General features: G+C 45.4%; 1 protein-coding gene across 1 annotated transcript; it reads right to left on the reverse strand.

Moving 5' to 3' along the window:
* Window positions 1–9,668: 9,668 nt before the first annotated feature.
* Window positions 9,669–11,069, reverse strand: LOC118497997 (serine/threonine-protein kinase MARK2-like). The gene has a single exon (XM_036014474.1). It carries the CDS (start codon window positions 11,067–11,069, stop codon window positions 9,669–9,671), a length of 1,401 nt encoding a protein of 466 aa, XP_035870367.1.
* Between the last annotated feature and the right edge of the window lie 3,362 nt (window positions 11,070–14,431).

Raw genomic sequence — 14,431 nt, forward strand, 5'->3', positions numbered from 1 at the left:
CCTAAAAGGGTTCCTTGCAGGCTCTGAATATCAGCTTCCAATTTGGCCAACTTCTGACTGTAGAGCTACATTAAAAAAAATTCCTCTTATAATCTTGTCAGGTTTCAGCTAGAACAAACAGCAATATTTATGGCAGTATTGAACAACCTCTTGGCTATAAGAGGTGCCCCTACAGGGGTACACTACCCTCCCACAATCCAGAGCCACACCCGAAGATAACCCAAAGAAAGAAAGACTTAGTTCCCTCGAGAGCTGGCAACAGTGGGTCGGACCCTTGCTCCAAATGGGATGCAGCTCACATTGCTCTCTGGCCATATTTTGCAGCCCCCGACCTGCCACTTGAGTTGTCTGTATAACATGAGCTGACAACCTGCACACTCAAGGCAGGCAGAAAGCCAAGGCCAGTTCTCGGGACACAAAATGAAACAAGTAAGAAGACAGTAGCTGTCCCTGAGAGAGAAATGACAAACAGTGAGAACCCCGAAACACAATTCACTACAGTCTCAATTTGGAAAGGAAGGGACAGCCTAAAATATTATCTTCCTCTCTTGAGTGGGCACCACCAAGATCTGAGAGAACTGACTCTGCGAGGGGTTCTTACCTTTTCTTGGCCTCCGCCAGTTTTCCTGGGGTCCTATATGCAGGTGTTAGAGTGAGGGGGGTTAGAGGACGGAGAGTAGTCCCACTATATACTTGAACTTGTCGAGGTTTTCTGTTTATTTTAATTTTAGTTTGCCCTTGACTGACTCAGGGAATGCCTGGTAGCAGTTTATGCTAGAGCCCCTCAGAGTCCTGCCGACCCGGGCAGGGGCCCGTATCGAGGCCGTCCTGCAGTGGTTGGGGCAGGATGTCTGTATAAGATCACTAACTGTGTGGCGTGTTGCTGAGGGGACTTACAGTCTCCTCAGTATGGAAGGGCAGTTCAGATAGGGGATTCGCAGACTGCGTACTCAGGTAAAGGAGTTACCCAATTAAAATAGGTTTCCTGTTCTGTTTGTTTCATTTGGGGAACCTAACTTTCAAGTGCACTTCCTAAGTGAATGATTTTATTCAATTTGAATGTTCCCCGTAACGGCCATTGTAGTTCTAGATTGTTTGAGTAAGATTTTGCCATTTTTGTTGATCTCTACAGCTTCCAGCACCACAATTCTTAAGATATAAAACACGCAGGTATGCCAGAGGAAGTGGTGTACTCAATTCCTTGACACTCGAGGATCCCATGACTTTAGCTGAGCCTTGGATCTCTTGGAGCCAAATTAATAACTACCTAAGATGTATTAAATATAAGCAGATAGGGGAAAACTACCAATAGCCACAAGATCTTGACATATTGGCATTTTTGTGAAAGAAGAGTGAAACAGCAGGGCAGCATCTGGTGGAGCCGAAGCCAGGAGAGCCCTAAAGTGAACAGGTGTTCCCAAGAAGGCCCAGCAGGCTGCTTGGAGAACAGAGGCTGAAATGAGCACGGGTCTCCCTCTCTCTGATGCCAGATGGAGGCAGGGAGTCCATACTAAGAAGGCCTGAGAGGGCAACAGCAGTCCAGTCCCTGCAAATCCTCAAAAATAGCCAGGGGCTGTCCCTGCACCCTGAGGGGTAACTGCTGGGAGCAGAATCAGAACAGCAGGACAGAGACAGCAGGAACAAGGAAAGACAGAAGAGGGGAGAGGAAGAGAGTGTGGTCTTGACATAACTCTTGTCACCAAGGGAAGCCTCAGGAAGGAGGCTGTACTATTTATGAACATCACAAAACAGCAGAAGACAGAGCTCTGAGATGGTATAAAAGCTATTCTGAACTACCCTGTGTTCTAGAAGTCCAGGAAACCAGATCCACACACAAATCAGCAACAGAAAAGTATGGAAGTTAAATCTATATTATTGTTTTTTTGTTTTAAGAAGAGAGTGAGGCCCACTTCCGGCAAGATGGAGGAATAGGTGGACGCACCGTACCTCCTCGTACAACCAAGATTAGAAAACCAATAATTTACAACAATAATTCACTATCAGAATAACACCCAGATCCGGCAGAGGATTTATCTGAATGGAAGTCGGGCAGCCAAGAAGCTGAAGTAGACGCGCTCATCCGGACTGGTAGGAGAAGACGAACCGGGCTGGCTCCGGTCGGCGGCGCGCGGAGGTCGGGGGAAGGTTTGGCGCAAACTCGGCGCAAAAGCCATCCGGCGAGCAAGAAGGCAGCGGTGATCCCTGAGTACGCAAGCTGTGGCTGGCAGACCCAGAGGGACAGCGATTGTGGACCAGGGCAGAACTCACAGCCCGGAAGCCCAGACAAGGGCCTGAGTCCAGGGGAACGGAACTACCGCCATTGTTTTCTCCCGCCCCGCTCCCGCTCCGCCCCACCCCCACTTATAACGTCACAATCTAGCGACTGGGGTGCCCAGCCCTGGTGAGCACCTAAGGCTCCGCCCCCCACCGTAACAAGAGCAACCAGACCGGAAAAAAAAAGGAGAGACAGGGGGGAAAAAAAAAAAACCATGTTTTCAACAGAGCAGATCAGTCCCCCAGGACTCATCCTTTTGAGTGACCAAGAATTAGCCAATCTATCAGATGCGCAGTTCAAAACACTGGTGATCAGAAAGCTCACGGAACTGGTTGATTTTGGACGAAATTTAGATGAAAGAATGCAGATTACCATAAAACAGATGCAGGAAGACACGCGGAGGAGAGCCAATAGTGAAAGGAAGGAATCTGAGTCTCAAAACAATACAGTGGACCAGAAGGAAGATAGAATCAACCAAGCAGGAAAGCATGATGAAATAAGAATTCAGAAAATTGAGGAAAAGATTAAGAACATCCAAGACACCTGTAAACGTTCCAATATCCGAATTATAGGGGTACCAGAATCGGAAGGGGAAAAGCAACAGATTGAGCACGTATTTGAACAAATAATAAAGGAGAACTTCCCCAATCTGGCAAAGGGAACAGTCTTCCAAGAAATCCAAGAAGCTCAGCCCCAAAGAAGTTGGACCCAAGAAGAAACACACCAAGGCACATCATAATTACATTAGCCAAGGTAAAAACGAAGGAGAGAATCCTAGAAGCAGCAAGAGGTAAGGGGACAGTAACCTACAAAGGAGTTCCCATCAGACTGTCAGCTGATTTCTCCAAAGAGACCTTACAGGCAAGAAGGGGCTGGAAAGAAATATTCCAAGTCATGAAAGACAAGGACCTACATCCCAGATTGCTCTATCCAGCAAAGCTCTCATTTAGAATGGAAGGGCAGATAAAGTGCTTCTCAGATAAGGTCAAGTTAAAGGAGTTCATCATCACCAAGCCCTTATTTTATGAAATGCTAAAGGGACTTATCTAAGAAAAGAAGATAAAGAAAAGACATGTATAGTAAAAGGACAGCAAACTCACAAATATTAACAACCACACCTAAAGCAAAACCAAAGCAAATAAGTAAACAATTAGAACAGGAACAGAACCACAGAAATGGAGGGCACATGGAGGGTTAGCAGCAGGGGGGTGGGAGGAGGAGAGAGGGGGAAAAGGTATAGAGAATAAGTAGCATAGAATGTAGGTTGAAAATAGATAGGAGGAGGGCAAGAATAGTACGGGAAATGTAGAAACTAAAGAACTCATAAGTATGACACGGACATGAACTAAAGGGGGAAATGTGGGTGGGAGGGGGGGTACAGGGTGGAGGGGAGAGAAGGGGGAAATGGGACAAATGTAATAGCATAATCAATAAAATATATTAAAAAAAAAAAAGAAGAGAATGAGGAGCAGAATAACATCTCTGGAGACAATGAAAGCATGCCAGAGAAATGTTCTCTCAGCAGGATAAAACTCTAACCCACTATTTCAAAATAAACTAAAAGAGATAAAGAAAAGGACATAAGACATGAAAAATTATCAAGAAATCAAATTAGAAAAACTCAGAAATGAAATGTGAATGCTCAGGAAAGAACCAAAGGTAAAATAAAAAGTTGTGGTTTTCATGTAATTTTTTTTCCCACCAAATGAGAGACATAGCTAGGAGGCCCAGTAGTGAGCAGTAATCATACAGATAACTGTAGGACTAAATGAGCCCGAAGAGCTAGGGGGGTGGGTGTTTATGATTACTGGATGCTATGATGATGCAGACACAGTAGAGCCGCAGTCAGTGCCAGGGAGATTGTGTAGAGCACATACAAGAATACCATTCATGTCAGTGTCGGGATCAGTGTTGTTATTCAGTACTGCCATAGGTATACTACATGAAAACATAAATGAGTAATTATGGAATATTTTTATTCTGTCACCCCTGCTGTCCTTAAGAAACAAGATTCTCAGTGTGAAAGTAAGAAAGCACAGATATAATAAGAAAAGGTTAAGTAAAAGTTCTACAGCCTTAAATTTGAATAGTAAGTAGCCAAATGATCTCGTGAGATCATGTGTGTGTGTGTTTCCCAGCTCTTGTACTGATAATGAAAAAGCTGAGAGGTAATTATGAGCCCAGTAGCATTGAGTTACCCAGGTTGTGGACCTGAAATAATATTTCTCACTAAAAGGAACCTGGGCTCCTTAAAGAAATGGCTGTTTCTAGGTCTGGGACAGAAGAGCTAATGACAGGCATGGAATGTCCTGTGTCACACCCAGAGGGGACTTGCCAGGAAGCTACCAAATGCTACAAAAGGACTCAGGAGCCAACTGAAAGAGGTTCCCACTGGCTACAGTGGGACACATTGTGTCTCAATAGTGATAAAAATCACGTTGGTTGAAACTCATCAAATGGGTTTAAATCCATGAGTTTAAAGCATTAAAAAAAATCATCTTCAGAGGAGAACAGGAAACTACTTCATTATCTCAAAAACTGGTACATAAATGAGAAGGAGCAAGCATTTTTCTACCCTTTCTTGAACTGTACCACAAGTAATCAAAGAGTAGAAGAGGGCAAGTGTCTTTTTATAAAATACTTCAACAAATAAACTAATAAAATGTCTTTATCCATCTTTCTGATTTTGACTCCTGACAACTTTTAAGCCTTATCTTCCCTCTTTTCGCCTTCTGTCCCATGTCTGGGAAAGCTGATCAGGAAGCCTAGGCGCTCTCTCCTTTGGCATCTGCAGGAGGTTCACGCCTCTCGGGCCCTGTCTGCACACAGGACCCTCCCTGTGGCCCACCTTCTCATTACAATAAGAAGCCCTGCTGCCTCAGGTCACCGTGGGGATAGTCTGAGAAGCCAGCCTTGCCCCGCTCCCAGGGCCCCATTATGTAGGCAGCAGGCCTGTTCATTTCTTCTTGCAGCAGGGTGGGGGGGTGTGGGGGGGGGGGTGATGTTACCAGTCTTGACATCCAAACCAATTTTGGATGCGGAGCCATGCTATCCCTTCAGAATGATTTCACCATAAAAAATGAATAAAATATTTCCACTTGTAACCTCCAATTAAAAATGTATCTAGTTATTCAACATCAAAGACTGCTAATATCATAAAATGACGCACTGCATTGTGTGCCTCCGTAGTTCTGATAGAATCTGAGCCTGGGTGGGTCTGTGTGTGTCTGTTTTCAGGACAAGGGAAGGCGTGGTGAATTAGGTAGTCACACACTGCCGGTGGAAGTTCATATTGGTACTATTTCCCTGGAAAGAAAATTGATCATTTTAACAAGCTTAAAAGCCGTAAAGTTCTTTGTCACATACCTTGTAGATATCAGATCTAATGAATGATCAGTGAGTGATAAAAAAATTAATATACAGCCCTGGCTGGGTGGCTCAGTTGGATGGAGCATCACCCTGTACACTAAAAGATTGTGGGCTCAGTCCCTGGTTGGGGCACATATGGAGCCAAGCAGTCAATGCTTCTTTCACATCAGTGTTTCCTCTCCCCTCCCCTCCCCTCCCCTGCCCTCCCCTTCCCTCCCCAGCAACCTATTTGGAGCTATTAGTGATCCACAGCTTGTGGCTCTCTCTGCTGGGCCTCTTTGTGTGCAGAAAGAACCAGACTGTGCACCAATGCCAGCTTACATCAGCACTGGGCCAGGGGGAGGGTCTGCTACAGTCTCAGAGCTCCCAGAGATCTGCCTTGGTTGTTAATCAGTGATACAGCCTCAAGCTATACTCAGCAGCCTGTCTGAAACTCCACAGGGTGGGGCAGAGTAATTCCCACGGGTGAGGCTATTGCTTCCCCTCAGGTTGATGCTACTTGGGGAGAGTGCTCTGCCTGAGAAAGATGGCTCATGCAGCCATCTTTCTTACGAGAGAAAAATGACTCAGTGCAGGAATCCTGGCAGCTCTTCCTTCAGCTCTCTCCCCAGAACCACCAGCCCCAGACTCTCCTCACGCATCTTTAGTCCACTCTGCCATCCCCCTAGCAGAGCCCAGGGTGGGTAGCTGCAAACAGAATTTTGTGCATTGGCCCTTTTAGAGGCTCTCTGTCTCTAGCAGTCTCTCCTAGGCAGACAGAAACCCGGTGGTTATTTGGGTTCCTTTCCCAGCTCTGTTGCCATAGGCTGGCAAGCCCAGCTTGGAGTTTAGACCCCATACATCTCAGGGAGAACCCCCTGGCCACTGCAATATTCCTCCACAATGTCGGCTGACACCATGTGATCCCAGCCAGTCCTCCACACTCCCTACAGTCACACAGAGGTAAAGCGCTTTCTTCTGTCTGTCCGTGGTCATAAGGCTCCTCTCAGCTAGTGTTCAGTTAGTCATTTGGGATCATCTCTAAAATTTAGTTGTAACTCCAACTTGGTCTTGGGAGGAGGTTAGTGTAGCTTCCACTTACTCTCTGCCACCTTGGGTCTCCCATTAATTGCTTTGAATTAAGAAAAACATATCGCATGTATACAAATTTTAAGTAAATTGAACTTTTAAATACACAATAGAAGGTTGGATACTTAAAGTCATGCTATTGTTTTTGATAAATAAAACCATACCCCTCACTATTTTTATGTAGATTCAGAATTACATAGGTACTAACATTTTTAGGATTCAGAATTATATTTCTAAAAATACACAATTAGAAAATAACAAGTCACATATTAAACATGTTTTTCCCTGAATGGTTGTTGTTCTATTTTTTACTTTTGAAGTATTTTTATGCCTTTATGTATTTTCCAGGGTCACATTCCAACAGCAATAAGCATGCATACTTTTTATTATGATAAAAAGATTGTAAAAATAAATACACACATACGACATTTGTCTTTATAAATTACTCTAATTTTATATGAATATTTTCAAAAAATGTGGACCCTCAAGTACTCAAAAACAATCTGATCTAGTTTCCCAAACTTCACTCATTTGTACAGCTTCATGCTTTTTTGCCAAAATCTGTGTATGAACTTCATCATGTGTATGTTAAATCTTATCTTTCTACTTCAAAAAATTAATTGAAAATGAAAATTTATATCCCAATTCCACCATGAAAATGATCAAATTTTCAAGGAGAAAAGCATAAAATAGAATTAACATAATAATATTAAATTTCAGCCAAATGCTATTGCTTATTCAAAGGTTTGGATCCTGACATTTGTTTACTTTTTCTTTTAAAAGGAATAATAGCAGGAGTTTAAGGGGGTTAAAAATAACCTAGCACCAAGCTGAGAGTTTCTCTTTGTAAAAATCAAAAATGCTGAAGTAGAATTGGAAGAGAATTACATGATGACACTGTAAATCTGTATCAACCTTGACATCCTTGCTGCTCACAAACACTTCCTATGCTATTATGTCTCCCAGGCCTTGGGGACCTTTGGTCTAAGCCAGTGCGGGCGAATGAGTGACTATGGGTGCTTCTGAAAGACTCCAGAACTGCAGAGCTCACCATTCTGTTCACGATGCTTCACAGGGATCACCGAGGGAACCGTACATCCCAGTCCTTCCCATCCAACTTCACATTCTTGTCCCTGCATGATCACATCCCTTTTCTACGCCAACATGTCCTCACTTGGGACAATCCACTGTAGAGTCAGCAAGTGGATGGTTCACCTGTCCCTCACTTTCTGAGCAACTGCTCTGGACCTGGTTCTGGGGTAATGACTGGAATACAAAGGTGGGTAAGACAGTACCCAGCCCCCAAGAACTCAGGAAGGGAAGATCGGGGCAAGGAGGGGGAAGGGACCATTTAACAACACCACCAAATGATGAGCGTTACACACAGGTTTGTCATATACTGTTAGGATAACAGGGAAGGAGGACAGATGAATCAAAGGAACACAGCAGGCTCCTCAGTGAAAGAAAGGGCAAGAAGATCAGCTACTCAGTGATAGAAGAACAATGATCAGCTCCTCAGAGGCTGGTAGGTCTTTCCCATTTAAAACAATGTATTAATTTGCATTTCTACTTGTTCGGGGACCTCAGGCAATAAGGATTCAAGTGAAAAAAACACATACAGCTTCTAATTCACATTTCTTCAGTGGTTATAAGAAAACCCGCCATTCCTAATGAATCTCCCATTAGGTAGAGATAAAAATGTTTGCAGGGGAAGAATAGTCTCTACAATTTTAAAGCTTAAATTGGATCATATTACTTCCTTGTTTAAAACCCCTTGTGGGTTGATCATTGTTCTCAGAGGAAAACCCACACCCCTTCCCGTGGTCCAGGAGCTCTGCCCTTCATCTGCAGCCCCATCTCCTGCTGCTCTCACTCCAGCTCACTGAGCTCAGGCTGCCTGGGGCTTGGCTGTTCCCTCTGCCTGGAGCTTTCTTCCTTCAGAGCTTTACAAGTCTGACTTGTATGGAGGGACAGGCCCCCTGAGACTGACAGTAGCCCAGAGGGAAGCAGCAAAGCCAAGAGGTAAGGAGAGGGGGTTCCTGCTGATGTCACAGAGCAGCCAGGCTATGGGCTGCGTAACAATAGAGACTCTGCCTGCTTCACCCCTGCTGTGCCCTGGAGGCTGGAACACACCCAGTATGCTTGGCGCTGGCCTTTTCTCCACAAAATCACATCTGTTCCTGTTGGGAGTTTCCCTCAATGAAGCCCAAGTACTGCACCACTCCAAGCTTCTCAGACTACAGGATGCCCTGCCCCAATTCTGTGCAGAGAGCATAAAAAAAAAGAGCATCCAATACATCTTTCAGAAGCATCAAGTTTATTACAACCTTTGGAAAAACCAAGAACTTTAAGAAGAACCCCCACAAACATGGGAACAAAGAAAAGCAGGGGAGGGGAGAGGGACCAGGGGAAAAACAGTCCAGTCTCTGAAGCTTCATTAGGTGGGGGCTGAGGGATGAACTGGCAGTGAGGACAGCGTCTCTTCCTGACCCCAAGGGGGCTCCAGGCCATCCTCCCAGCTCAGCAAATATTCTGGATAAGATGCTTCTGAAGGCCACGGACATGCCGATACCATCCTGACCTGAATCCCATGCAGGAACCCTGCGGCGGTTTGCACACGTCCATCGTCCACAGGACTGAGTCCTCTCACCTGCACACACAGCGTGTGCATCTGGCAGCGCTCTCACCCGCAGCTGTCTGTGTGCCGCCTCTGGCTCGTCTCCAAACCAGTGACCGGCCTCCCTGGAGCTCAGCGCCTGAGGGTTCAGCATTTCAAATGCAGGGAGTGCAGCCCTGCTGGTGTGGCCCAGTGGGTTGGGTGTCATCTTGTAAGCCACATGGTCCCAGTTGGATTCCCAGTCAGAGCACATGGGTGGCCAGGCCCCTGGTTGGGCCTCAGGATCCTTAGGTTCTTCTTAAAATGTATCTGCTGTAGGCCATCCACAACTTTTAGAAATTATATCGGTTTCACTCTTGTTTCTTTATGATGTTGCTTTTCAGTGGATGGCCTACAGCAAATGCATTTTAAAAAGAACCTAAGGATCCTCTTTGCCACTCCCTGCCGGCCATGTCTGCAGCCAGAGGGAGAGCCTGGGGTCCCAGCATCGGTCTCTGAAGCTGGTAGGCGGGAGCCCCCAGGGCCACGTTGCAGAGCTGGGCTGGGTAGGGAAGAGGTGGTCTTTGCGTCCAGACAGGCTGGGGGGGTGTTTAAGCTTCTGTGCAGCCTGCCCTGGGGACTGGGCACCCTTGTTTGCATGTAGCACGGGAGACTGGAGCATTTCTCCAATTTCTGCCCGAATGACAGAGATTCCTGCGTTGCATGAAGACTGATGCTGGAGACAGGGTTGGGGCAGGGCCTTACCCTGATGGTGCGGCCCACCATTTTAGTTTGTGTATTCTTCAGGATCATGTATGTGCCCATGATATCGTCGTATTTTCTTTGGGACACTGAGTCCTCTATGTCTTCCTTCTTGTATCCCAGCTTTTCCATTCTTTCTATCACCCGGGGGTCAATGTCACCCCTGGGTGGCTCACTATATGGCCTCAGGGCCTCCTCATAGCCAATGTTCACCCACTGGTCACCCATGACCCCTTCCACAGTTATCCTGTGGCTAGGGTCAAGAGTCAGTAGTTTTTTTAATAGTTCCTGACATTCCAGGGATACCGTGTCTGGGATGTGGAAATGCCCAGTCAGTATCTTTTGCTTCCGCTCCTCAAAGTTGGTGCTCTCAAAGGGCAGTTTGCCCGTCACCATCCTATAAAGGATGACACCCAGGCTCCAGGCATCAGCCTTCCGGCCGTCACAGGGTTCCAACCGCAAAACTTCTGGGGCCACGTAGGACACGGTTCCCCCGATGACTGGGAGTTTATCATCTGAAAATGTGCTTAAGCCAAAGTCTGCCAGTTTAATGTTGTTCTCACCGTCCAGGAGGATGTTCCCCGGCTTCAGGTCCCGATGGGCGACTCCTTTGCGGTGACAGTACTGCACCGCCGAGGTCATCTGCCTGAACTTGGCACGGGCGTCCTCCTCCGCCAAGGGGCCGTTTTTCCGGAGATAGCCAAACAGGTGGCCTCTGCTCACGTGCTCCAGGAAAAGAAAAGCTCGGTCCTGGGTGTCAATCACCTGAAACAACGTGATGATGTTGGGATGATTTAAGCTCATGAGAACATGAGCTTCTTGGGAAACTTTAGCGAAGCCACCTTTCTTGATGATTTTCACGGCCACCTCAGTGCCTGTCACAAGGTGCCGGGCCACAACAACCTTCGAGAAAGCCCCCCTGCCGATGGGGCTCAGCAGGACATAACCGGCAACAAGGCACTCTTCGCTGGCAGAGAGGGCTGCAGAGTCACTAGACATGGTGACTTCCAAATAAAAACAAAAAAATAAAATAAATTAAATTAAATTAAAATAAAATAAAATAAATAAAATAAAATAAAATTTGAGGAAAATAAAATAAAATAAAAATAACAAAATAAAAACAAAAATGTGAAAAAATAAAAAACTGAAATAACAAAAAACAAAATAAAAATTTGTTTCAATTTCAGAATAAACGAGGAAATGAGCGAATGAGTCCAAGTCCAACAGGTCACCTCAAACAGCTTCCTGGGCTCTAACGGACAGAGACCTCCACCAGCCAGGAGCTTATATGGGAGTGCTCGGTGACCCACACAGTGGGGCCTTGTGAGGTCAGAGCACGAAGTGGACCAATCCCAGCTCTGGACAAACTAGAGTGGCTTCTTCATTTTTTTATCTCATGACAGTTTTCCTCTATAGAAGAAGTAAAAAGATCCCCAAAAGCTTTTTTAATGTGAGATATTAAACACTGATGTTTATTAGAAATGAAAATATTTAGGATGCAAAAAAATAAATAAATAAAAATGAAAAATCTGTCTTATTCTCTCACTCCAGATCCCAGTTCAAATACCACCTGCTTGGAGAGGGCTTTCCTGACCCACCGCTCCTACAGCCACCCCCAGCCCATCACGTTTGTCATCTTCACAGCCCTGACCGCAGGGCACCTGATTCCTGTCACCGTCTGTCCTTCCTGTGCAGGGAGAGTGGTCCCTGTGTCCAGCACAGTGAGTGGCAACACATTAAGTGTTTAACTAATATTTGGTCACTGGATTGTCAACAGAAGAGTTTGGGAACAAATAAAAAATATAGCCAACGGTTTATTCAATCAGACTGATTCATAAAGAATCTTTAAAAGTTCATAGTCTGGGTCTCCAGGCACGTGGGCTCTGGGTGAGCCTTAGGAAAGGCCAACGGGAAGGAGCCTCGCTGTGAAATCACCGAAGATGATTCATCCTTCCCGCCAGCAGTACTTGCTCAGGACGCAAGGAGCTGGGATCTGCAGTGAGGCTGCAAGGTGCTTTTACACTTGGAACACCCTCTTCCAGGTTCCACAAAGGACCCCTCAGGGGACCTAGAGTAGCCGTGTAGGTAAATGTCTGTGCTACCGAAATGAACCGTCTCTGGGGAGGGAGGTGATGATGCGGCTGGTGAATTTCCATGTGTGAAAACACGTGGAGGGAACCTCTGGGTGAACGGACTTCTCTGGAGGTACAGAGGGTGAGGCAACATGTTGGGTCCAAGTCTGCCCTGTTATGGCAGCACAGAGGGAGCTGGCAGGACACTCGGGGGAAGCCTCTGGCAGGTCACAGTCAGACTCATCCTCGGGGAAAGCCCCTACTTCCACACACTGAGTGTTTTAATCACGTGCGTAAGTTATTATTCTGGTCATTATTTTCCTTTACTATTTCTCTCCTAAAGTCTCAACTTTGCATAAAGGCATCTTTAGAGGGATTTTCCTGTGAGGTTTTCCCTCTACGACACGCCAGTTATTTAACTTTTACCTTACATCTGTGACACTCGGTCCCTAAGCATGACCGTCTCTGTGGCTGAGCTGATTGGGACCAAACAGGGTCATTTCATCAGTTCTAGGCAGATGTCCACAAGTTCCAGTTGCAGATCAGAATAAGCTCAGGAAGGAGAAGAGAGAATTTCAACAAAAGCTCTCAGTCTATGAGTTAATTATATCTATTTATAAAAATGTAATTAAAAGTTACTTAAGAAATAATACTAATAGAATAGAACATTTTCTTAGCATAATGATCTAATTTCAGCAAAGTAAACGCAGACTCAAAGGTACAACACAGAATGTAAAACTGTCGAGGCAAAAACCAAGCTCTGGAGAACTCTAATTCGAGGTCTCCTACAGACTTGGGTGTTCAATCAAGTGAATAAGGAGAAAGTTGGAGAGCCTTTCAAAGTGAAAATCATAAATTTATGGATCAGTACCTATTAACCTTGCAACTCAGGGATTAGTTAACAATATTTGGTCTTATCTGCTCCAGCAAGGATGGAGATGCTTTTCTGATGGACCGTGTATCCGGGTCATAGGCCACGATGTTGGGTGTCTTCGCCCCTCCGGGCACAGGCTGTGAAGAGACTGCTCTACAAGCTTGCAAAGTTCAAGAGCCTTTGTAAATTCCTTGTAGTGAGTTAGAAGGTCTCATTAGGAAGGCAGGTTCCCACCATCCCTGATCTCACCTAGCCTCACAGGCAGGCCTTCTGGTAACAATTTTAGAAGAAGACAATCAATGTATACCAAAAGGAACTGATCTTAAGTTAAGCAATACCAAGGGAAAGGCTTTCAGCCAAGGCAAATTCAGCAAGATTTGCCAACTGAGTTTCCCCTGTCTGGCCAGCATACTCAATGAAACCAGAGGACTGGGGAGGACGAGCACGAGGAAGACTTGGCGCGTCATCCAGGCTCTGACTCCGGCTGCAGCGTCTGTCTAGTGAGACGAGTCCCCTGGTCCCTGTGGGACTCTGTGGGGGTGTCCAAGTAGGAAAAAACCTCTCCACAAGTACTTTAGTAACTGCTATGGCTGTAGCTCCTCAACATGGAAATGCTTCTACACCATGAAAATACATATGGATCATCCTTAATACATTTCTATCCTTAAAGGAGGCAACTGGACTGAAATGCACTTTCAAAACATCAAGTGGGCCTAATTAGTTTTATTTCCCCCCTTTGTAAAGAAAGATTACCTTGTTTTAGTTCTGCATTCAATTATTCACTTGGAAAACTTCCCAAGTGCCCTGGCCAAGTGGCTCAGCTGGTTGGAACATTGTCCCATAGTTAAACCAAAAGGCTGCAGGTTCAATTCCAGGTCAGGGCACATGCCTTGGCTGAGGGTTCAGTCTCTGGTGGGGGCACATACAGGAGGCAACCAATCAATGTTTCTCTTTCACATCGATGTTTCTCTCTCTCTTTCTCTCTCTCTCAATCTCTCTCCCTGAAGTTGATGGACATATTCTTGGGTGGGGATTAAGGGAGGAAAAAAAACACTTCTCAAGCAGTCATACAAACTTAAATGGCTAGAGGTAAAATTTAGTTCTTTAAATATTGAGGTTTGGTTTACCTAAGCAATTAAAGACCTGGTGGTGCACAGAACAGCTTACTCTCCATGTATAATGTCCTATTAAGAACACATCAATAGTGTGTGAGCATAAGACCTTTTTCCTTTCAACAGAGAGAGAAACCCAGATTCCAATTCTGTATCAGTATGCTTTAACATAATCAAATGCATTTCAACTTTAGTTTGACCACACATAAGGTTCTTTTTCAAGATTCCCTTTCCACAAACCTCCTGCAACACACACAGACTTTCTGCAACTTTCATAAACATTTCATCTTTTGTTCTACCTTT

The sequence above is a fragment of the Phyllostomus discolor genome, chromosome 13 (assembly GCF_004126475.2).
Source record: "Phyllostomus discolor isolate MPI-MPIP mPhyDis1 chromosome 13, mPhyDis1.pri.v3, whole genome shotgun sequence".
In the NCBI taxonomy this organism is placed as follows: Eukaryota; Metazoa; Chordata; class Mammalia; order Chiroptera; family Phyllostomidae; genus Phyllostomus; species Phyllostomus discolor.